General features: G+C 40.9%; 2 protein-coding genes across 5 annotated transcripts in view; one reads left to right on the top strand and one right to left on the bottom strand.

The window, feature by feature from the left end:
* Positions 1–23,763, top strand: part of C10H7orf50 (chromosome 10 C7orf50 homolog) — a 196,069-nt gene that overhangs the window by 12,897 nt on the left and 159,409 nt on the right. The window lies entirely within an intron of this gene.
* GPER1 (G protein-coupled estrogen receptor 1) overlaps positions 19,950–23,763 on the bottom strand; it is a 68,214-nt gene continuing 64,400 nt past the window's right edge. The window contains exon 3 of the mRNA XM_065560045.1: positions 19,950–22,459. Within this exon, the coding sequence (XP_065416117.1) occupies positions 20,945–22,021 (1,077 nt within the window). The 5' untranslated portion in view covers positions 22,022–22,459 and the 3' untranslated portion in view covers positions 19,950–20,944. The remainder of the gene's footprint in view (positions 22,460–23,763) is intronic.

Raw genomic sequence — 23,763 nt, 5'->3', positions numbered from 1 at the left:
GTTAAAATAATGAGGAGTGAGGTACAAAGATCCCCCTTTTCTGCTATAAGCAGAGGAAAGGTTCCCCCCATACCACCCAGCTTGGGTAAGCAGTATTTGCTTACAGCTCCCCATCATTAGCTGGTGGTGAGCGCTTTCCCTTCCTGTTGTTACCTGCTTTAACCACTGTTTGTAAGCATTGATGTGTACTATAATGGTGCTGTTTAAACCATTTGATTTTTTTTTTTTTTTGGTCATCATTCCCAATATAAATCCCTATTTGTCAGGACTTAAGGTACGTCTATACTTACCTCCGGGTCCGGCGGTAAGCAATCGATCTTCTGGGATTGATCCTGGAAGTGCTCGCCGTCGACGCTGGTACTCCTGCTCCGCGAGAGGAGTACGCGGAGTCGACGGGGGAGCCTGCTTGCTGCGTGTGGACCCGCGGTAAGTTCGAACTAAGATGCTTCGACTTCAGCTACATTATTCACGTAGCTGAAGTTGCGTATCTTAGTTCGAAATGGGGGGTTAGTGTGGACCAGCCCTTAGTGGCAGACATTTTTACTGGGTTGAAACTGAACAGTTAAGGTCCCAGTTGGGGAAGGGGGGAATGACCGAGTTGTTGAGTTATGACTGCAACCCATCCAGGTTCCAAAGTATTAGTCAGCCAGTGGTAGAGTTAAGACTAGAATCCAGGTCATCTGACTCTCAGTCCCCTGTTCCAACCACTTGAGCATGCTGTGTTCTTCACTGAAAACCACTTACTATTTTTGAGCTGATATGCTGATGGCTTTTGGTTCACAATGCAAATAAGTGTCCTGGGAGGAGGAGGGATCAATGAAAAAGTGCAAGTTATATAAGTTAGGAAATTTGCCACTACACTTGAACAATAAATATATGTTCAACAAAAACATGGCAAACCTCATGGTTAAATTGCCAAAAGATACTCAGTTCTGCAAGAGATGCAGCCCTGGTCTACACTGCAAAGATAGCTTGACATTAGCTGCCTTGTGTTGATATATTTGTGCATGTGTCTACACTCAAATTTGTCTCTGGCCGATGTAAGTGTCCCGCTACAGTGATGCAGTAAAACTACATATGTCCTTGAACAGCGTAGAGCCATGGTCAACCTACTGAGGTTGATGCAGTGTGCGTGTGGACACTGCATGACCTGTATTGACCCTAAGTACCAAGCATAATTCATAGCTGAAAGAAGCTACCCTGTCATATTTATAAGTGTACAGCGAGCACTACACAGTTCTTAACAGCACCCAAAGCTCTAGACCAAGAGAACACTCCAGCACAGAACACTACTGTGGCTGATGGTTTAAAGTACTCTTTCAAAGCCTCTCTCAACCACACAGTTCCACACTGGGTTCTTGTAATGGCCCTTGTATCTGGCTGTTCAAAGTCAGCAGACAGCTGCTCCACCTACGCCCTCCAGCCTGGCAGCAACTTTCCCCCTTTGCCTCATAGATATTCTGTAGAACGCAACAGGCAGCTATAACCATTGGGATATTTTTGTCACTGAGATCCAATCTTGTAAGTAAACACTTCCAGTGTGCCTTCAGTCTACCAAAGACACATTCAACTGTCATTCTACACATGCTGAGCTGGTAGTTGAATCTATTGAGGTGGCCAATATATGGCTTCATGACCAAGAAGGGAACAAGGAGGCAAGCTGGGTCCCATAGAATTATTATTGGCGTCTCAGTATTGCCAATGGTAATCCACCTGTCAGAAAAGAATGTCCTTCCTTGCAGCTTTCTGAACAGTCCTGTGTTCTTAAAGATGCGAGTGTGATGCACATTTTGTGCACATCTCACATTCATACTGGTGAAGTGTCCCTGGGGATCCACCAGTGCTTGCGTAACCATAGAAAAGTAACCCTTTCTGTTGATGTACTCGGTGACAAGGTGGGCTAGTGCCCAAATAGGGATATGCATGCCATCTATGGCCCTACAGCAGTTCAGGAATCCTATTGCTGCATATCCATCCACTGTTCCTTGAACATTGCTGAGAATCACAGTCCTTTGTAGCAGGAAACATTAATGGCCCTACACGCTTGCATGACAATGGCCTGCGCTGTGGGTTTTCCAACTCCAAAATGATTTCCCACTGAACAGTAGCAATCCTGCATTGCAAGCTTCCTGCCACTTACTCCTCTACTGTCAGTGCACCTCTCGTTCTGGTGTCTATAAGTTGGAGGGTTAGGATGAGATCAGCACACAGATACACAATGTGGCCTTTTGTATCTGAAAGTTCTTCAGCTACTGCTTGTTGTCCCAGACCTGCATTATGATGCTCTCCGACCAGTCGGGTCATTTATCAGGTCCAGAAGTGGTGTGCCACTGTCTGCAGCTGCTCTGTGAATGCCACCAAACACCTTGAATTGTTTTTGGCTATTTCCCTCAGCAAACTGTCCTTAAAAGTAATTGTCATGTCTCCCAGTATAGGGGTACTTCTTTCTGGCCTGCAAATACAGGAGAATCGCGTGTCCTGTATTTGCGATGTTATGAGAATAGTGCAGAGCACTGTGGCTCCAGGCTTCTGTAAGAGATGGCATTCACCCAAAAGTGCTGTGGAGTTTTGTGGGAAAAAATGGTGTGAAAATTATGGGATATGAGTGGCATTATGGGATGAAGAAAGTTGCATGGTCGAGCTTGACCCTAAACGCTTGGAGATCATTGGGCTAGTCATTAGTATCCCGCAACGCATTGTGCAAATTTACCAAAAGGCATTGTACCAAATAGCAGCATGTGGCACACTGGGATACCTACTTATGGTGCACCGTGCTTTATGTCGATACAAGCACTTCTGGTGCGTATGTGCAGTGCAGACCCAAGCAGCCAAGTATGGAAGTGCCCAACTGATATACAAACTTTGGTGGCTGTCTGACACGTAACTTGCACGTTTTCACAGTTTTTAGTGGAGAGTTGATTTAAGCTGTAAGTTTGCTAGAGGAGATGAAAAAGATGGCAATTAAGATGCCACATCCCAGTATGAAATGTGCATTCAAAAACAGGTTTGCTTGACTGGGCTTGAGAGTTGGAGGTATACCCAATGTAAGACACGGTATTATGAGCCAGAATTTTCTTGTTGCTTGGCTGTTACTCTTGATACAATTTTGTTAACATTAAGTTGTTGGCAAAACAAATTTGTAAAATGTAATTTACTTACTGAGAGATTTCAGTGTTGCTGATTTTACCAAAGTCCATATTTTCCTCCCCCCAATATTTTATCTTTGTGTTGTAGGGGAATCTGTATTAAAGATTTTTATTAGGGGACAAATTATATGTATTAACATTTTAAGAGGTTAGAGGGGGAGGGAAGATTGGAAAAGTTCCGTGGTATAAATAAGAAACTCCTGGAGAACTATTTTGCTTGATATGTAAATATAATTTGATATCCCCCAAAGAGGCAGAAAAAAAATTCTGCATCTATAAACTAAATAACATGAGTGAGGTGAAAAGATTGGTTCATATTTGTTTGAGCTATTAATGAATAATAAGATAGATACATGAAATAACTTTTGTGCATCAGATGGTAGCCTTGGAACCAAGCAAAATTAGTGAATGCTTACCAAATGTTTATCCATTATATTATGTAGGTCAGTAGAACAGAAATGCTTTCTCAGGAATTTTAAGAGTACTAGATGTACCAGTTCTTAATAAGAGTAGGAATACTCTGAGGAAACAGCAGTTAGAGGCAGAAATAATCTTCTTTATTTTACAAGTGTTCCTAGGAAAGGTAAAACAGTTTAACAGGATGGATTCCTGGTGGAATGATAGTGTTTTTTGAGATTCATTATCAACATTAAGGGGTGACATTAAGTTCAGATTACTATCTAAGAAGCGGCCCCAGATACGCAGATGAGGTATGATAGTGGTCTATAAAATCATGAATGGTGTAGAGATAGTGAATAGGGAATTATTTACCCCTTCACATAAGAACCAGGGGCCACCCAATGAAATTAATAGGCAGCAGCTTTAAAATAAACATAAGGAAGTATTTCTTCACACAACACACATTCAACCTGTGGAACTTGTTGCCAGGGGATGTTGTGAAGGCCAAAAGTATAATTGGGTTAAAAAAAAGAGGATATGTCCATCAATGGCTATTAACCAAGATGGTCAGGGCCACAACCTCATGCTCTGGGTCCCTAAACCTTTGACTGCCAGAAGTAGACTGGGCGACGGGATGGATTGCTTGATAATTGCCCTGTTCTGTTCATTCCCTCTGAATGATCTGGCACTGACTGCTGTTGGAAGATAGGATATTGGGATAGCTGGACTATTATTCTGACCCATTATGGCCATTCTTATGTTCTTAGGATATCACATTTAATGGTGTGGGAGGGGAAGAGAATCTCTGACTTTAAGAACTACTAAGAACCAGATTATACCTTTGAATGCCTTTATCTAGCTCCAGTGGCATCAGAGAAACATTGCCCTACGTGTGGATTATATTTTTTAAGTTGTTTTATTTTCATTCTGATAGTGCCTGCAATGAGCTAGGTGCTCACAGACCACACATGGAGAGTGAAACAAATCCCTGCTTACCATTTAAATCGCATGAAAACTTGTCAAGAGGCTGTAGCCGCGAGGTAGTACCAGACCCTTCAAGAATAATCAGAGATTCTATATACAGTATAGAGAAAAATGGTCAAGTATGTGAAAAATTATGTGCCTTTATAAGCTAGTAACATTCTGCCTAGTACATATTTTTTTCTTATATTTTAAAGAACAGAAACTTTGTTTCTCATATTTACCCACTTTAGGCCTGAGCTTGTCAATGGGAGTCTTTCCATTGACTTCACTTGGCTTTGAATGAGGCCCGCCCTTTTGTTACTTGCTGTTTTGTCTTTTTTTTCTTCCCTTTTTTCTCTTCTGATTCTCTTTGGAACAGGTGAGGGATTGCTGTTTTTTTTTTTTTTTTTTTTTAAGTGATTGTAATCATGGCTATGTTCATGTCTATACTTTCCGATGTTTTGGGTAGAGGTCTGTAGTTCTGTGATTTTCTTAGTGTTGCCAACTTTCTAATCACACACAACCGAACACCACTGCCCCGTCCCTTCTCCAAGGCCTCGCCTCCCACTCACTCCATCCCCCTCCATCTGTCGCTTACTCTTCCCTACCCTCACTCACTTTCATTGGGCTGGGACAGGGGGTTGGGGTGTGTGTGGGGGTGCAGGCTCTGGGGTGAGGCTGAAGATGAGAGGTTTGAGGTGCAGGAGTGGGCTCTGGGCTGGGGCAGGGGGTTGGGGTGTGGAGGGTGAGGGCTCCGGCTGAGGGTGGGGCCAGGGATGAGGGGTTTGGGGCACAGGAAGGGGTTGGGGTGCAAGAGGGGTGAGGGCTCCAGCTGGGGGTGCGGGTTCTGGGGTGGGGGATGAGGGGTTGGGGCTCAGGAGGGGTTGGGGGGTGGGGTCCCGGCAGTGCTTACTGCGGCTCCAAGGAAGTGGCCGCCAGGTCCCTGCAACCTCTAGGCACATGGGCGGCCAGGCGGCTCTGTGGGTGGTCACGGTTCCCGGCCAATGGGAGCTGCGGAGCTGGTGCTGAGGGTGGGGGCAGTGCGTGGAGTATCCCAGTCCCTGACAGCCCCAGTGCCTAGGGGGCTGCAGGGACCCGGCGGCCACTTCCAGGAGCCATGTGGAGCTAGGGCAAGTAGGGAGCCTGCCTTAGCCCCAAGCCTCCACTGCGCCGCCGACTGGACTTTTAATGGCCCTGTCGGCAGCTTGGAGCCAACCAGAGTTGCCAGGGTCCCTTTTTGACCAGGCGTTCCGGGCGAAAACTGGACGCCTGGCAACCCTACATTTCCTAAACGATTTCTTCTAAAAGAATTGTACCTTTTAAAATTCAAGATACCATAAAAGTTTTTTCCTTAACTAGGGACATTGGAGTTTAATTCCAAAGATTTGTCTGGACTAGGTCAAATAGCTGCCAACTCTTGTGAGCCCTTCCGCTTATTTTTGTCAGTAGCTGCCTGCCCTTGGCTGCTTGTTGCACTTCATTATCTCGTGCTCCCTCTGCAAAAGCTGACTGCCTGAAGTCTGGAAATTGCTATAGGCATCACAGACGCATGTCACAAACCAGCCAACGTTATTTCAATCTTTCCAAATTGAGGTTTAGAAAATGTGGAGCTATCTAATCCTGAATTTTTGCCAGACACTGCAGCAGAACAGAGGCTGCAGCCAAACCAGAGAGAGGAAAAAAGTGCATGGTGTGTAATCACCATGACGGTGTTATACTATAATGATGGAAAACTGAAGCAAGTGGGAAACATGTCAATGGAAAGTACTGTAATGACCCCATTACAAAGCCCTGAGGTATTACAGGGAAATAGAGACATATGGTTTGTGAGATGTGATTTGAACCATGTTGCAAGGATATCAAGTTTTTGAAGGCTTGCAAAGTGTCAGATGCTGTTAGTTCAGAGAAGTTCTTGTAGTATGTAGGTTGCATTACTATAGCTGAGTAGTTTGCAAACTATGGCTCACTGGAGCACTTGCTGGTTGTCTGCAGAAAGCTAACTGGTCACATGATGCTGGCTCTCTGTTCCCAGTTCTCAATCACAATACAATAAGCTAAAAAAGTTTTATACTTCCCCAATATTATTTTTCCATGTAAGAACTTGCTGTGTTGTTTGACCACTAATGATTGTAGAGGAAGCTCCATATTCTCCTACAATAACACAAATAATAGTGAATTTATTTCTAGTTTGCAAATTATTTGTTCAGACTATTAGCAAACACCTACATATAAAAAAACCCTAAATGGATCATGCAAAAACTGAGATATAGCAAGCAAGCAGATGCTGTGCAAATCGTTACTGGATCAAGCTCTCTGAAGAGATACAGTCAGCCTCAGACAAAGGAAACCTCAAAGTCATGTATGACGGCCTGAAGAAAGCTCTAAGTTCCACTGTCAACAAGGTTGCCCCTCTCAAATCACACAGAGATGAAATCATTACAGATAAAAGCAAGCAGTTTTCTTGTTGGGTTGAACACTATTCAGAGCTATACGCACAAGAAAGAAACATCACCAGCGAATCACTGGACCAAATACCAACTCTACAGGTCATGCCAGAGCTAGATGTGGAGCTCACTGTCGAAGAGCTAAGCAAGACCACTGATTTGCTATCAAGTGGCAAGGCTCCTGGTAAAGATGGCATCCCAGCGGAAATCCTCAAGTGCGGGAAAGACAGCCTATTACTATACTATTACTGTTATCACCTGCTACTTAAGTGCTGGAAAGATGGTGAGGTACCACAAGAGATGCGCGACGCAAACATCATCACTTTGTATAAAAATAAAGGTGAAAAGGGCGACTGCAAGAACTACAGGGGTATCTCACTACTAAGCATAGCAGGAAAAGGAAAAGCTTTCATGAAAGTCATCTTAGTCTGCCTACAACAGCTGGCGAATCGTGTCTACCCCGAATCACAGTGCAGATTTGGGGCTGGAAGATCTACCATAGACATGATATTTTCTCTCCAACAACTCCAAGAAAAGAGCAGAGAGCAAAACCGACCATTGTGCATCACCTTTGTGGACCTAACCAAAGCATTCGACACAGTCAGCAGAGCAGGTCTATTTGCAATACTAGAAAAGGTAGGATGTCCACCAATCCTGTTAAGTCTTATATGTTCATTCCACAACAACATGAGAGCAACTGTCGCTTGACCGGTCCACTTTGGACAGCTTTGAGATGAAAAGCGGAGTGAAGCAAGGATGTGCTCTTGCCCCTACACTCTTTGGAATCTTCTTCTCGGTACTCTTGAACTGTGCGTTTAAGGACATGAAAGATGGAATGCATCTCCACACAAGATCAGATGGGAAACTCTTCAACCTGTCCTGACTTAAGTCAAAGACCAAAGTAAAAAAGGTGCTAATCAGAGAACTTCTATTCACTGATGATGCTGCCCTCATAGCCCACAATGAAGATCTATTACAAGAACTCATGGACTGCCTTTCAAGTACCTGTCAGGCATTTGCTCTCACCATCAGCATCAAGAAAATGGTTATATTAGGACGGGGGATTTCACAAGATCCTTCAATCATCCTTCAAAGGCAAACCAGCTAGCAGTAGTCCAAAAGTTCAGCTATTTAGGTTCGACAGTGACTACCAACCTCTCATTGGATGAAGAACTAAATGTTCGCATTGGAGAGGCTGCCACCATCTTTAGCAGACTAACTAAAAGAGCATGGAACAACTCAAAGCTTACCATCAAGACCAAAATGCTAGTGTACCAAGCTTGTGTCCTCAGCACTCTCATGTATGGTGGGGAAACGTGGACAATTTAGGTTCATCAGGAGAAAAGGTTGAAAAATTTCCACCTACATTGTTTACACTGCATACGCAACATGAAATGTCAAGATAAAGTCACCAACGGAGAGGTTCTTCAAAGGGCAAAGAGATGACTGCGCTGGCTGGGCCATTTGAGTAGGTTGTCAGACAGACGCATACCCAAGGACATGCTATAAGGGGAGCTATCAGAGGGAGTAAGAACAACAGGACGTCCCAAGCTTCGCTATAAATACACATGCAAGCGAGATATGAAGGAATTTAGAATTGATCCTGACCAATGGGAAATCTTGGCAAGTGATCGTAACAAGTGGTGCCATTGTCTCCATCAGGGTATCAAAGTCCATGACAGGAGCAGGCGCCTCCAGCTTGAGGAGAAAAGAGCCCGTAGGAAGCAAGCAGCTCCCAACCAAGATATATTTGCAATAACTGCCAAAGATTGTGCAAATCTTGGATTGGCCTATTCAGTCACATGAGACATTGCAAACCATCTACATCATAGGCTGCAATTCCCACCATCTCGTAGACAAAAGGATGCCAACAAAAAAAAAGCATCAACTCATGAGCAATTTACAAATGGAAACAAGGCCTAAATTCATAATTAATCTCATTTTCAATTAATAATTTCACCTAATCTAAAAACAAAACCTGATGGCTACAATTCAGAGTCTCAAACTTTTTACATAATGTGGACAACATATTAAGAGTGACTGTCTTATAGTCCATCTCCCTCTTCTGATTGTGCTTAAAATTTTGGAATGCACAATCAGTTTCAAGAAATCCAGCAGTTGTCCCAGTAACTGATAATCTGGCCCATAACTAGAACCAAATCAAACTCAGGGCTTAGATTCATAACTAAACAACAAATCAAAGTTTCACTATATAAACAGTTTCATTTTATTATGAATACCTACACAAAAAGCATAATTACATTAAGATTGTAATGATGTCAGAAGTAAACATTATGACTTCAGTTATTATTGATATTTGAAAGCCAAGAAATTTTTAAATTGTTGCCACACGAATCCTTAACTCTGCTCTCTCTCTATTGCTACTTAATCCACAGGTAGATGATCAGGATTCCCTTACACCCACACGTGGTACTTATTTCTGTATTTGTGCATGCTCTCTTTTCCTCTCCTCCATTCCTAGCACTCGTGTTACTGGGGTATCTTGTCACCAGAATACAAGAATTAAATGTATCAGTGTTCAGGTGAGGACTATCTCCACTGCTGCTTCTTCGGTGAAGTTTTATAGCACTTCCTATGTGGGAGAACTCTATGGCAAGGATGATAACACTTGATGGCCATTATGTTGCTGCCTCTGTTGAGAGAAGGCCTAAAACAGGAAGTATATCTTGTGTTGAGGTAAGAAATGAACTTATCCTGACATTTTGTGTTAGGGAATTCTAGTACTGATGGCCCTCCATCAAAAAACTCCCATCCCAACTCCAAAGGAAGTCAACTTCTTCGATTCTCGACACTGTTTCTTTCTCCTTCTTTTGTCTGTCTTCCCAAAACACTTTTTCCTAGTAATTTGCCAAACTTTTAACAATTATCAGTGACTGCACTCAGTAGTCAAGCAAGCTGGGGATTTTTAAAAGAAATTGTTTAATTTAAACAGTGGAATGGTCTTTGTTTATTTTGAGTGTAATTGTCACAAACCTGGTAAAGCTGTCTCCTCCGGATATCACAACACTAGGCTGCAACACTGTCTCTTTCCTTGGCCTCTCTTGCACGCTTCCTGGGCCCAGACTCTGTCTGTTATCACTTCATGACAATGGGACTTCATGGCCCTGCAGACCCAGGGAGGCACCCAGCACAAGTGCTGACCTCTCAGACTCCCCAGTTCCCAGTAGTTTTAGCACATCGTCTTTCAGAGCTCCAACCTTGTGGGAAATGTAGGTTTACAGTTCACCTCTCCAGGGACATGTGATAATGGAAGCAAATAGAGCCACAAGCATTGGTAAGGGTTCCAAAAACCAATAACTCTATATGTTAGCTAGCATAGGAAATGTTCAGCTCTAGACAAAATAATAAAATACCTGTATACATTTCTCTGCCTCCATTTCCTCACCACTCTTGTGCATTCTTTGGGCTCAGGTCAGACTCCTCTAGGACAGGGGTTCTCAGGACAAATTTTTTGGTGGCCTCACAGTGTGGCCACTAACTCTTGCTGGTGGCTGCTCTCATATTTTTTCCTAAAATACTTGTGGGTTGGAGCCTGAAGCCCTGTGTCTAGATCCCGAAGCCCCACAGACAGGTCCTGGGGATGGAGCCCAAGGCTGTGTGGCTGGAGCATGGGGCCTGCTGCCACATAGCTGGAGCCAAGGGCTGGAGCCCGAAGCCCTATGGCCAGAGCCTGCCACCCCACCTCCCCAAGGCTGAAGACCAGAGCCTGAGCCCCAGTGCCCCTGGGAAGGTGGGGAACTTGCTGTCTGCCTGCTTCCAGCGTTGTGCTCCAGATGTCTCCAGAGGGGGGCAGGTCCAACCCCTGCTGGTGGCCCTAATAATCAACATGAAGGCTATGCATCCAGGAGCAACAGGGAGGGGTTGCTACTTTGCCACTTCTCTCCCCTTTCCTCGCCCCCCTCGCCCCACCCAGTCACAGCCCAGGAGGCTGTGGCTGCAAGAAAAGCTCCTGGTGACCACATTTGAGAAACACTGCTCTAGGAGGCCAGTACCTTTTTGCACATGGCTTCTCTTTTGAATCATGGAGTCTCTCTTTCCTCTGCATCCAGTTTCCTCCTCCTCTATCAGCTTGTCCTGTAGTTAAGAAAGGAGGACACTCTGCTATGAAAGCATGCCCCTCTGCTCTCTCTTGCCCAAACATCCTTTGTCTCTGTAAAAACAACGAGGAGTCTAGTGTCACCTTAAAGACTAACAGATTTATTTGGGCATAAGCTTTTCTGGGTAAAAAAAAACCCACTTCTCCAGATGCATGGAGTGAAAATTATAGATTTAGGCATAAATATACTGGCACATGAAAAGAGGGAATTTACCTTACAAGTGGAGAAAGTTGGCCTTGTCAACACTGGTTCTTCACTTGTAAGGTAGCTCCCTTCTTTTCATGTGCCAGTATATTTATGCCTGTATCTGTAATTTTCACTCCATGTATCTGAAGAAGTGGATTTTTTTACCCATGAAAGTTTATGCCCAAATAAACCCGTTAGTCTTTAAGGTGCCACCGGACTCCTTGTTGTTTTTGTGGATACAGACTTACACGGCTACCCCTCTGATACTTTGTCTCTGTGAATTCCTCCGATTTCTCTTCTCCTCCCCCCCCCCGCCCCCGCCCTCACTCCTTCCAGTCTCAGTGTTAATGCCTGATCTTTGTTCTCTGGGGATTTTCCACTCTCCCAACCCCACACTCTTTTGCAAAGAAGTTGGAGAAAATTGGTTTTACTTAGGATGTGGCCATCCCATTGGCCATCCCATTGTCCCAATTTGAATGGGAGCCATCAAGGTTTAACTACCTTCTGTTGTCCCTGATTTGGGAATAGGGAGATACCTGAACACAGAATATGACTAACTTCACAAATGATACAGCAATTTCATAACATCAACCAGAATTCGTAAATTGTGCATAGACAGATTCGCCAAATCATCACAGTAGTTATTAGTAAATGCAGAATTTCTTTAAATAGTGGATTGTACCCAATGCTAAGACCTTCCTTATTTAGAACTTGCACAGCATTATTGTAAATATTTCTAGTTAATAGTGCATCCTTCCCCAAACTCTTAAATCACAATGTTTATCACAAAATACTTTTCAAAAACCTTTAAAATCCTATTCTAAGTAATTTTCAACATTATATTTAAGTGAAAATCCTATATATTAAACATATTCCAAAAATGTATCCGTGTATGGGGGAGAAAACTAATATTTTTTTGTAACCATGTTATAAGATTGTTATGGAAAAGAACATATTGTTAAAAATATGATTGTGGAGGAAGATGGGAATTTGGAAAAAAAAAAAAAAAAAGAAAAGTTGGAAAGTAGCCCATGGGATTGGGCACTGGAGTTCATCAGCTCTGCTGGAGACTATCAAAGCTACTTCACAGTCTCATATTATTATCTTTAATGCTACTACAAAATTCACCGGAGCTGCTCATCAAAGTATATTGCAGTTTTGCAGTATTTGAGTGGCAGAGCTGGAAGTAATGAGATGAAGCTGTGCTATCTCTGATTCTCAGAACAAAGCAGAATTGGCAGTGCTTTGCAGTTGTCAGCTACCGTGTTTGGCTCAGTAGGCAGCTGTTTATTCTGAGCTCCTCGTTCTGTCATATCACTGAATGATGGGAAGGAAGGCTAAAAGGAAGCCTAAAGCGAAGTATTAAAAGTTTAGAGTAACATGTCAGTGTAAATAGTTTTGATAACACCTTTGGAAAAAAAAATGCCTAAATTATAAATCTGAATGAAGATTGTTCATGTTCTGAGATCCTATGTCTAGCTCATTAACATGAGGAGGGATAGCTCAGTGGTTTGAGCATTGGCCTGCTAAACCCAGGGTTGTGAGTTCAATCCTTGAGGGGGCCATTTAGGGATCTGGGGCAAAAATCTGTCTGGGGATTGGTCCTGCTTTGAGCAAGGGGTTGGACTAGATGACCTTCTGAGGTCCCTTCCAACCCAGATATTCTATGATTCTATGTAGCAGAGGGTCAGACATGGTATTTGAAACCCTGACAGCACAACCAAAGACTAAGCTGAGTTGTCGCCTTTAAAAAAAAATAAAATATCCCTTACTTGCTGTTGCCAATTCTAAGGTGAAAGCGGCTCATTGGCAACACATTTGTTAAATGTAAACAAACAAAAAAACATTGTAACCTGCTGTGAACATCCCTTATAGAGCAAGGCACAGGTGCAGCTAGTTTCATGGCCACAGACTGCCATGAATATAATCAGTATTGCAGGCATGAAATTCACTGCTGGTCAACAAGATATGCATTTCTCTTGGAGTGGTGACTTGTGTTCGGCTGTGGGCAGCCCTGTCAAGAGTGCAGTAGGTGTGTGGATGGTGACCAGAATGGGTAACCAGGGAAGAGGTTTCAGGTGGAGTAGGGGGGGGAATGGAACTTCCTCCCCAGGATTGTTCTTGCCATGGAAAAATTTAGCTGCATTAACCTTGGTTAAGACTTTAAGCCATTTTTGGAATCTTTTAAAACCAGCTAGAAATATATTTTTACTCTTATACAGTATCTATATTTTTGCTGTAAGTTTAAAAAACCCAGTTTGATTTCATTTGACTTTTTTTAAAAACAAAAATCAAACCAATACAGTGGGCTACCATGGTAGATAATTATTAAAAAGCAAAATTAGCTGCTTCATACAGCTAATTTATTTACTTAAATTTCCGATTTTTTCCTACTTCTGTAGAAATTGCTGTCAAATAGTATTCGATTTTAATGCACATTTCATGCACTTGGCTATCAAAGAGCTGATCCTATATTCTTAAATCATATCCTGTATGTCATGTATTCTCATACTTTTTCATAGTGTGGACTACTACTTAATAGAGAGATTCTTGTGGACCCATCTCCTCTACCATTCACAACTGCACAAACGACCCCACTTCCCTATTGTAGTCCTGTAACATTTGTGCTAACTACAGCAATTTCTTACATACAGAGGTAGTTTTGGGGAAGTATTTAATGTGTTTTTAGCTTGAATGCAATTTAGCAGCTGATAAAAAGTAGTAGAACCAGCACCAGGTGACCAGTGAGCTCTGTCTCAATAATAAGATCAAAATTTTCAGCTAGAAGTGTTTTTTTTTTCTTTTTAAATGTTTATGGAATTCATTTAAGAGAAAGCATTGGTGTTTTTAGTCTGCCTACCTAAAAGCTTAGCAGAACTGACTTTATACATTAGTTAATCAGTTTCAGAGATAAGGGCTTTATTTTGTCAAGTTACACTGAAGAAATTAGAAAACAAAGGTGAGCACTGTGTCTTAGGGTACATCTACACTGCAAACGAGGGGTGTGATTTCCCCCTTGTGTCCGATTATAAATAACAGTGTAGCTGCAGTAGCATTCATAGTGCAGCAGAGGCACGGCTGAGGCTCTGTGCTGGGTACTTATCCTCCAGGTTCAGGCAGGTTTGTAGTTTGTAGTGCCTTCACTACTGCGGCTACGCTGCCATTTATACTCACGCTAGCTCAGTGAAAGCTAGTGCGAGTACGTATACACAAGCAAAGGAATCACATCTCCTAGTGTAGACATAGCCTATATTTGTGGAAGCAATAGTGAAGGAAGCAATGCTTTTAAGTTTGTAGTGTTGGGTTTTTAATTGAAAGTGAATATAGTGTTTTTCAAATGTGCCAGATGGACAGCATTGGAAACTGGTCTTCTAATTATCTATAAAACAGGTAGAAAAGGCAGTGGGAGAAGTTTCCTCACGCTCTCTCACTGTTCTTTCTCAGCCCTATGCTGGAGGGGAACCATCTAAAGTTGTGAGAAGGTAGTATGTTGTCCTTCCACATGCAGTCCTTGGTGTCTCTTCTGTGAGTGAGTGCCAACTCACAGGTTAGCATTTTTAATAAAGACAACTCTCTACTGGCAGTGGACTGAGACCGCTGATTTTTCAAACAGGCCTGTGCACGGCTGTCAGAGGCAATTGCTTTAGTGACTTTATCTATAGTTATTCATCTCTCATTATGAATCTCCCACTAAACAACATATTTGGATGTGTGATTCATTTGTGCTGACCAGTCTTTTGATTTATCTCCTTATTTGGCATTTGCTAATACTGAACATATTCAAGAGACAGGTTTACAAAAACAACAAGGAGTCTGGTGGCCCCTTAAAGACTAACAGATTTATTTGGGCATAAGCTTTCGTGGGTAAAAACCTCACTTCTTCAGATGCATAGAGTGAAAGTTACAGATGCAGGCATTATATACTGACACATGGAGAGAAGGGAGTTACTTCACAAGTGGAGAACCAGTGTTGACAGGGCCAATTCAATCAGGGTGGATATAGTCCACTCCCAATAATAGATGAGGAAGTGTCAATGCCAGGAGAGGAAAAGCTGCTTCTGTAATGAGCCAGCCACTCCCAGTGCCTATTCAAACCCAGATTAATGGTGTTAAATTTGCAAATGAATTTTAGTTCTGCTGTTTCTCTTTGAAGTCTGTTTCTGAAGTTTTTTTGTTCAACGATAGTGACTTTTAAATCTGTAATAGAATGACCAGGGAGATTGAAATGTTCACTTACTGGCTTTTGTATGTTACCATTCCTGATGTCCGATTTGTGTCCATTTATTCTTTTGCGGAGGGACTGTCCGGTTTGGCCAATGTACATGGCAGAGGGGCATTGCTGGCACATGATGGCATATATAACATTAGTAGATGTGCAGGTGAATGAGCTCTTGATGGTGTGGCTGATGTGGTTGGGTCCTCTGATAGTGTCGCCAGAGTAGATATGGGGACAGAGTAGGCAACGAGGTTTGCTACAGGGATTGGTTCCTGGGTTGGTGTTTCTGTGGTGTGTTGTGTAGTTGCTGGTGAGTATTTGCTTCAGGTTGTGGAGTTGTCTGTAAGCGAGGACTGGCCTGCCTCCCAAGGTCTGTGAGAGTGAGGGATCATTTTCCAGGATAGGTTGTAGATCGTGGATAATGCGCTGGAGAGGTTTTAGCTGGGGGCTGTATGTGATGGCCAGTGGTGTTCTGTTATTGTCCTTGTTGGGCCTGTCCTGTAGTAGGTGATTTCTGGGTACCTCTTATTCAAAGTACTTTCTGGAATGCATTTACATTTATAAAAAGCATTAATTAAAATTAAATTTAATCATTCTTAGAAATAGTTGCTAATGAGATTAATTTAGATTAAAGCAAAACTGTTTTTTGACAAAAGATCTGTCCAGTGACACAAAACATTGTTTGTTGCTCCTCACACAATTGGCAATACAAATATTGCAGTTAGAATATGGGTTTAGTTTAAAATAATGATGTTTTAATATTGTTTTGTAACTTTAAATTGTTTCTAAAGTCTCTAGAATCTTGCTGCAGGTAAAAGTTCCATTCAAAATCAATAGCAGATGTAAAATACTGATAACTTTATTTTTGGTTCCTGCTATACGGGAGACCCGAATTTGAGTCCTAAACCCAGTCTCTCTTTCAAGTAGATGAAGATTAGTAGGGGGAGTGAACTGGAAGTGAGGAGGAGGCATGTTTTCTTAAATGATCTAGTGTTTGGAACAGCATTAATGGTCTCCAGTGGGAGATTTGATCTACCTTCCTTGGCTCAAGAGTAGGTCATTGTATTGTGGGACTCAAAGGCGATGCTGAGGAAGAAAATGGGAGAGCAACCCAGAGTACCCCTTTTCTCCCTCACAAAAGCACTTTATATTTAATGATAAGCACACCTTCCAACTTAAAAGAAGGGCAGGGGAAACCTGCTTTGGCAAATTATTGTCCTTTCTGTAAATGGATGAACTCCTGAGACAAGTTGATACCATATGTGATGGTGTTAGCGCTGTATTATCGCCTAGGCCGACAAGGCCTAGGCCTAGGCCAGCAAATTTGCAGTGGCGGCAGCATTTTTGTGATTGTGGCATCAGTGACGCTGCGATTCTACCAATCATAGCGCATATTGAAACCACCAATGATGGCGCGACGCCATTTAGTAAACATACTCGCGAGAATCCTAAACGTTAATAATATGACCGGAAGGAAGAAATTAAGCGGTTCTCAGTTAAAAAAAAAAAAAAAAAAAAAAAAAAAAGCTATAAAAAAGAAAGAAAGGGAAAATGAAATGGTAGCAAAATGCGCAAAATAGATTCCTGTGTTGTATCAGTTAGAGCCAACAGTGAGACAGAAAAAATAGTTGAAAGTAATAGTGAAGTAAAAAGTGAAAATATTGATGTTTAATAAGTTCATATGGGGCCGGGAGCGGCAATTATGTCAGGGCCTAGGGGCGGCAAAATCATTAATCCGCCACTGGATGGTGTGGGTGGATTATGTTTAATTGCAGCTGTAGATGATAAAGTAAACATAGAAGTTGAATGGCATTTATGTGAATGTTACTTCATTTACGTGAATTTAAAAAACAGAAGATAGAGAAGTGGTTGGAGGAGGTGAGCTTTTTCTGCACCCTAGCAGAGGACTTCATTTAGTGAGTAATTGAAGAACTATATCTAGGATTTCAAGAAGAACATAATTATCCTCAAAGCTAAAATGTGTAGGCAGCAGGAAACTGCTTTTCTTCATCCTGGTAAGGCATACTTGTAATTTTGGGTCTAAATGTGGTATATTATGTCAGTAAGAGGAATTGCATATTTTGTAATTCCTGACATTACACATTGTTTTTTCATTCTGTAACACTCTAACCTGCCTAGATATTTCTAAGTGTCATTGTGGTATCTGAACGTTAACAATAGCTGACGACAAAAGGTTTTCAGAGTTTTGAAGATGCAGTGTCAAAAATTACTGATTTCCAAAGTTAGACATTTATCATGTATAGAACATTCAAGGACTTGGGATTGGGTGGGTAAATAGTGTATGTGATTGTGATCTCCCAATATGTTTTACATGTTGTGACAGACCCAGACCAGTGGGGTACAGGAGTCTGGTAGAGGGCAAATATATTGGTCACTGGATGAGTAGTTTTCTGTTCCCTGAGTGACCAGAGCAGGGGCTGCACTAGAGTAATCAGGAACCTGCTAGAACCAGTTGAGGCAGGCAGGCTAATTAGGACACCTGGAGCCAATTAAGAAGAAGCTTCTAGAATCAATTAAGGCAGGCTAATCAGGGCACCTGGGTTTTAAAAAGGAGCTCACTTCAGTTTGTGGGGCGAGTGTGAGGAGCTGGGAGCAAGAGGCGCAAGGAGCTGAGAGTGAGAGGGTGTGCTGCTGCTGCTGGAGGACTGAGGAGCACAAGCGTTATCAGACACCAGGAGGAAGGTCCTGTGGTGAGAATAAGGAAGGTGTTTGGAGGAGGCCATGGGGAAGTAGCCCAGGGAGTTGTAGTTGTCATGCAGCTGTTACAGGAGGCACTATAGACAGCTGCAGTCCACAGGGCCCTGGGCTGGAACCCGGAGTAGAGGGCGGGCCCGGGTTCCCCCCAAACCTCCCAATTGTCCTGGACTGTGGGTTCTCCCAGAGGGGAAGGTCTCTGGGCTGTTCCCCAACCCACATGGTGAATCTCTGAGGCAAGAAAATCCGCCAATAAGCGCAGGACCCACCAAGATAGAGGAGGAACTTTGTCACAATGTAGAAACAGCTAATTGCACAGGAAGGGGAGCTCTGCTAATATTTGCTACCACAGTAGATCTTTGAACATAAATGCTTTCTCTTTTTTGTATAATCTGTTCGTGCTGATGAAAAGGCCTTCTTCCAACACATAGATCCAACAGATATAATTACAATCCATGAATAACGAGAAACAACATTCCTTTGGGTCTCCAAAAACAGAATAGGCAATCCTCTTGTGAGTTTAAATCAAATCAAATCACTGATCTATGGTATTGTTTTTTGGTTTGGGTTGGGATTTTTTTTTTACTACAGATAAGATATTTTGTCATTTGCCAGGAAGAATCCAGGATTTTTCTACATGCATGAGTGGTGGCTGACTTTTATCATTTGCAGTGCTTACCTGAGAGAAGAATCCATTCCTTTGATTCTATGTCAGTTGAAATGCCAATCTTTCCATGATGAAGTTAATATACACTGACAAATCAATAGCTGGTGAATAATGTTGGTTAATTACAGAGATGGAAGTGGGTGGGAAAAGGACAGAATACCACATGTTAGATAGCAGAAATATAGGAGATTTGTTGCTAAGTGTTGTATAGCAACGCATTCTACACGTACAAGTCATGATAAAGCCAGACGTCCTCCCTGAGAGGAGAGGGATTCACACTCCCACGGGAAAGATGTGCAAAAGTGAAATTGTTCCTTAGATGCTGTGGATGACGAAAATATGCAAATAACACCAGAACAAACAGGTATAGGAAACACCAACATACAGTTTTCATGTAAATCAATTTGAGGAATATCTGTCTAGCTAAATGTGTCGTTAATCCACCCATCAACCAGTTGCACCTAGGTACCTATTGGTCAAGTCCTTTGTGACTGCAGCTTCCATTAAGAAGCTCAAGTATTTCAGAAGAAATGTAATTTCATGAGAAATGTTCTTTAAAATGATCTAAAAAACCCTTGTTCGTATGTCATAACCATGCTCATGTAGAATACACGAGAAGTAGGAACGAAGGGCTCTTATCTCAGTTTGGAGAGATTTGCGTGTGTAACTGCCTGAACATAGAGAGGCGATTGTATATGTGTAGTAAGTCTTCTGTGCATTTCAGAGACATAACAAGTAATATTTCAGTGCTGCTCTGATTTAATGTTTATGAGGTTTTTTTAGTGGTCGTAAGGTGATCTTTAAGACTTGATAGCACCTTGTGTGAAGGCTTTGCAGTAACCTGTTACATGTCATATGCCAGGGCATCTGAGTTCAAAGCTCAGGCTGGCAGAATTTGGAAAAGTTCCATGCCCCCCCCCCCCAATCCACTGCGTAACTCTAAGATTTTATTTCTTGATATGACTTTTCTGTGAAGGAGAAAATCCACAAAGAAGCCAGCAGGTATCTAAGATCCAGAAAGGCCAGTGGATTTGGAAAAAGACTTGATGGCTCATCATTTTCTCAGTTGCAGAAATTGTGTGATTCCAAAAATAATGAGGCTTCCAACATTTTAATGGGCGTTTCTTACACTGTCATTTTTTGCAGAAGGCAAGTTTAAAAAAAAACCAAAAAAACCCAATATTCCATTCTTACAACCAAGACAGTGTTACAATATTAAAATTTAAATGTGTGTAAATACACACACACACAAACACATTTACGTCAGTCACCACATACACACACACAAATTAAATGAAGATAGCAGTAGTTTCATTAATTAGGACACTTTAATCTGTAGTTTGTGCTTGTGACAAAAGACCCTCATTTTCCTATGGACAATATTCAAAAATAAAATGAAGCAGTAAATTTTGTTTTGATGGATTCTCTGAGCTAAGGTAATAAAGGTGAGCAGGATACTATGCGTGACTTCAGATTTGATGAAGTGTTGATGTGAACATTACAAACTAGAGAGAAAATCTTCATCCTAGTTCTATATTACATTAAGAGAAACAAAAAAATCAATGCCTGAAATGTATGTTAGAACAGAAAGCATATCCAACACTGTGTACATACAGCACAGTAGTTCTTAGCAAAGTTGTCAAATGGCTATATTTGGATGGAAAATCAATAACTTTTTTCTGCACCTCCACATCAATGTGTTGTAATGAGTTTTTTCCCACTGTTGTGGCAGCTTCATTATTTAAATGGGAACACCTAGCATATGACAACTCAATTATCAGAGAATAGCTCCTTTGCTATCTCGATTCTTCCTAGTCTGATAATGTTTTCTGGTAAATTATCATTCATACATGTATAATGCAAACTAAAGGCCCCTTATTTGTCAGCCTTTAGTAATCCTGTTGATAATTAAATATAAATTTGACTAAAATGTATTCTTCCACCTTCAAGTCTTGTCATAAAAATATTTAGAGTATAAACCTTCAATACTCAGCAGGGTATTATATATACATATATTTTACTGTTAGTAGCAAGCGTTTTGTTCTATATTTGTGCAATTTTCACTTATGTTTTTATACAGCACTACTAAATTAAACTTCTGATTGCTCATTACTGTCAGGAATGACTGACTTTAGGGCAGCATGACAAAAACGACTGAACGTTGACATTTTAGTTTTCTGTTCAACATACAACCGTAATTTGTCTCTAAAAGTTTCACCTAGAAAACTGTAAATCAGAGGGTTCAAACAACTGTTAGAAAAGGCTGCTAGGTTTACAATATGTCCTGTTAGGGGATAATCATGCCGAAAAGATTGGTTGCCTGAAGAGAGAGTCTTTCCTTTCTCTTGAAGAAGCTGAACGCTAATGAAGACATTTTCAGGTAGCCAGCAGATAAAGAAAACCAGGACGACTACAAAAATCATTCGAAGAGCCTTTTGGCGCCGTAGTCGAAGACTCCTGTGTTTGTGTGCTTTTATAAGAACTCGAACAATTAATGAGTAACAAAGACCGATGATCACAAAGGGAATTATAAACCCCAAGGTTATTTCTAACCACTGGATTTCTTCTACATCTGCAAAACAAAAGTAGACCTCTCCAGTGTGCTGCAAATGTACAGCTGTAAATGGCACTAGTGCTGCAGAGATAGATGCCATCCATATGAGGCCACAGCTTAATCTAGCATGCTGCATAGTCCGAAATATGTTGGACCTCATTACTTTTGCAAGTGCTATGTATCTGTCAAAACTCATCCATGTCAAAAAGAAAATGCTGCTATACATGTTGATCTGAAGGAACAGAGACATGAAAGTGCAAATTATAGTGATATCATAATACTTTTCATCAAGATTAAAAACCTCAATGAGGGAGTCAGCAACTAAAATCAAATCAGCTACTGCAAGATTTATGAAGTACAGGTCAGGAATAGTCATCTTTTCCCGAAAACTTATGTTCACAACTAAAATCAGAATATTTCCCACAAAGCCAATAGGGAAAAGGAAAATAGTGTAAAGGCATGATAAGAAAAGCCCAATAATGTATTGTTGGTGTTCTTCTGATTTATCAGCCAAGATAGAAGACATGCTTTCATTACATAAGTGTGATCCATTTAGTTCAAAAGGTGTGCTGTTACAAATAAATGGTGATACTGCTCCTGTGTAAGATTCCATGGTTAGGATCTCCGCTGGAAAGATTACATCGGTATTCACGCTTTGACTTTCAGTGCCAAAATGGTTAAATTGTTGGGATTTCCAAAGAGGTTACAGCAAGCATTTTAAGGATTTGGAAAGAGGTTTACTTTTTTTGTATAAAATGTTTAATCTGTTTGGAAATGGAATGGAAGCCAAACCAATTAGGCTTGAAATTGGCTGAAATTTATCAGTTACAGAAAAGTAAACTGTTTCAGAAATTTGCTATTTGTAAGATGCCATGCACAAAGCAAATGAGAAAATTTATGTTTCAGATCGTGCAGGACCTTTCTGAACTTTATGGTCATTGAATTGCACATACACAAATGTTTCTTCACAAATGTTCCTTCTTGCAGATTGGAAAATGGTAGTATTTTAGGTTCGTTGATTCCTTTTAACAATTACTGAATATCCTTGGACCTGCAATTAGTAAATGAAAAATTATTAAACTCATGCCTAGATGATTTATTTTAACTTTTTTAAAGCTCGGGCATTCTATGGTATATGGATCGGGGGTTTACACTTACGTACACAAGTGATTGTGTGTTTAGGAACATGATGCTTGAATACATATAAACAAATGTTCAGCAAAAAAAGCATTTAATGTACATGAGAGAGAGAGATTATTAGGAGCAACCTGATCAAACATTGTGTGCTAATCAGGAACTCTTAACATTGATAAATATGAGAGGGGGATAAATCAGTGAAGTTGACCCATCAATCTCTGGAGTAGAAGAGAGGAACTTTCCTATGTATCATATTCTTTGTTTTCCTAGTCAAATAGCAAGCTTATTAAGTAGCATAGGCTTTGGCTGCAAAAATGTTAGAAAAAATCTAGACAGATGAAATGCCCTTGGTACCTTCTGCTTGCAGAGAAAGAGACAGAAGGAAAAGACATCTTTTAAAAACTAAGAGATAATGTGAATTTGTATTAATTTACACCATCTTCATGTTTAACCTTATTTTCTTTGCAATAAATTATACTGCATTAATTTCCATAATGGGAATGGCGTTGAAAACAACACACCAAGGTGAAAAATAAGAACTTTATAAACGTAAATGTATGTAAACTTGAAATCTTGGCAAAAGTTTTCAAGTTAAAAAAAAAAAAAAAGAGGCAAGAAACTGGTAAATTTAAATATTTTTATAGTTGATTTTATATAATTTTGTTTTAAAAGTAATAAACCTGTTAGTAATAAGATGAATACATTCTATTCTGTACTATAAAAGTGAAAATGTATACCTGTAGAACACATGCAAAGATATGCTTGGATAAATACATGAATTAATAGATGCTTTATCTTTTTATTATTTTAAAATCTTAGTGATTTAAAATACTGGTGGTGCACATTCCCAGGAGAGAAAAAGATCAGGCTATTAGAACTGGACAGAATTAAAATATCTTCTATGAAATTTATTTTTTGGCTTAATAACTTAAAAATCATTCCAGCTATTGCTAGTAATTAGCAGGATATATTTTGAGGCATTATTGCAATGCAAGTCTTTGTTCATACAAAAGCATTTTTATGAAATTTTGCTTATCAGAGGTCATTTTGATTTTTCAATTAGAGATCTAAACATGCCATGTATATTTGAATTGTTGCCTTTTTCTGAAATATTCGTAATAGAAACAATTTTTGTTCTTGAATGAGATGATAAACTGCTTCAGATGCAATGAAGGGGACATTAATATTTTAAAAAATTAATGTTTCAGAAAGGTAGAT

The sequence above is a fragment of the Chrysemys picta genome, chromosome 10 (assembly GCF_011386835.1).
Source record: "Chrysemys picta bellii isolate R12L10 chromosome 10, ASM1138683v2, whole genome shotgun sequence".
Classification (NCBI taxonomy): Eukaryota; Metazoa; Chordata; order Testudines; family Emydidae; genus Chrysemys; species Chrysemys picta.
The sequence above is the reverse complement of the archived record's forward strand: the minus strand, read 5'-3'. Positions and strand labels throughout refer to the sequence as shown.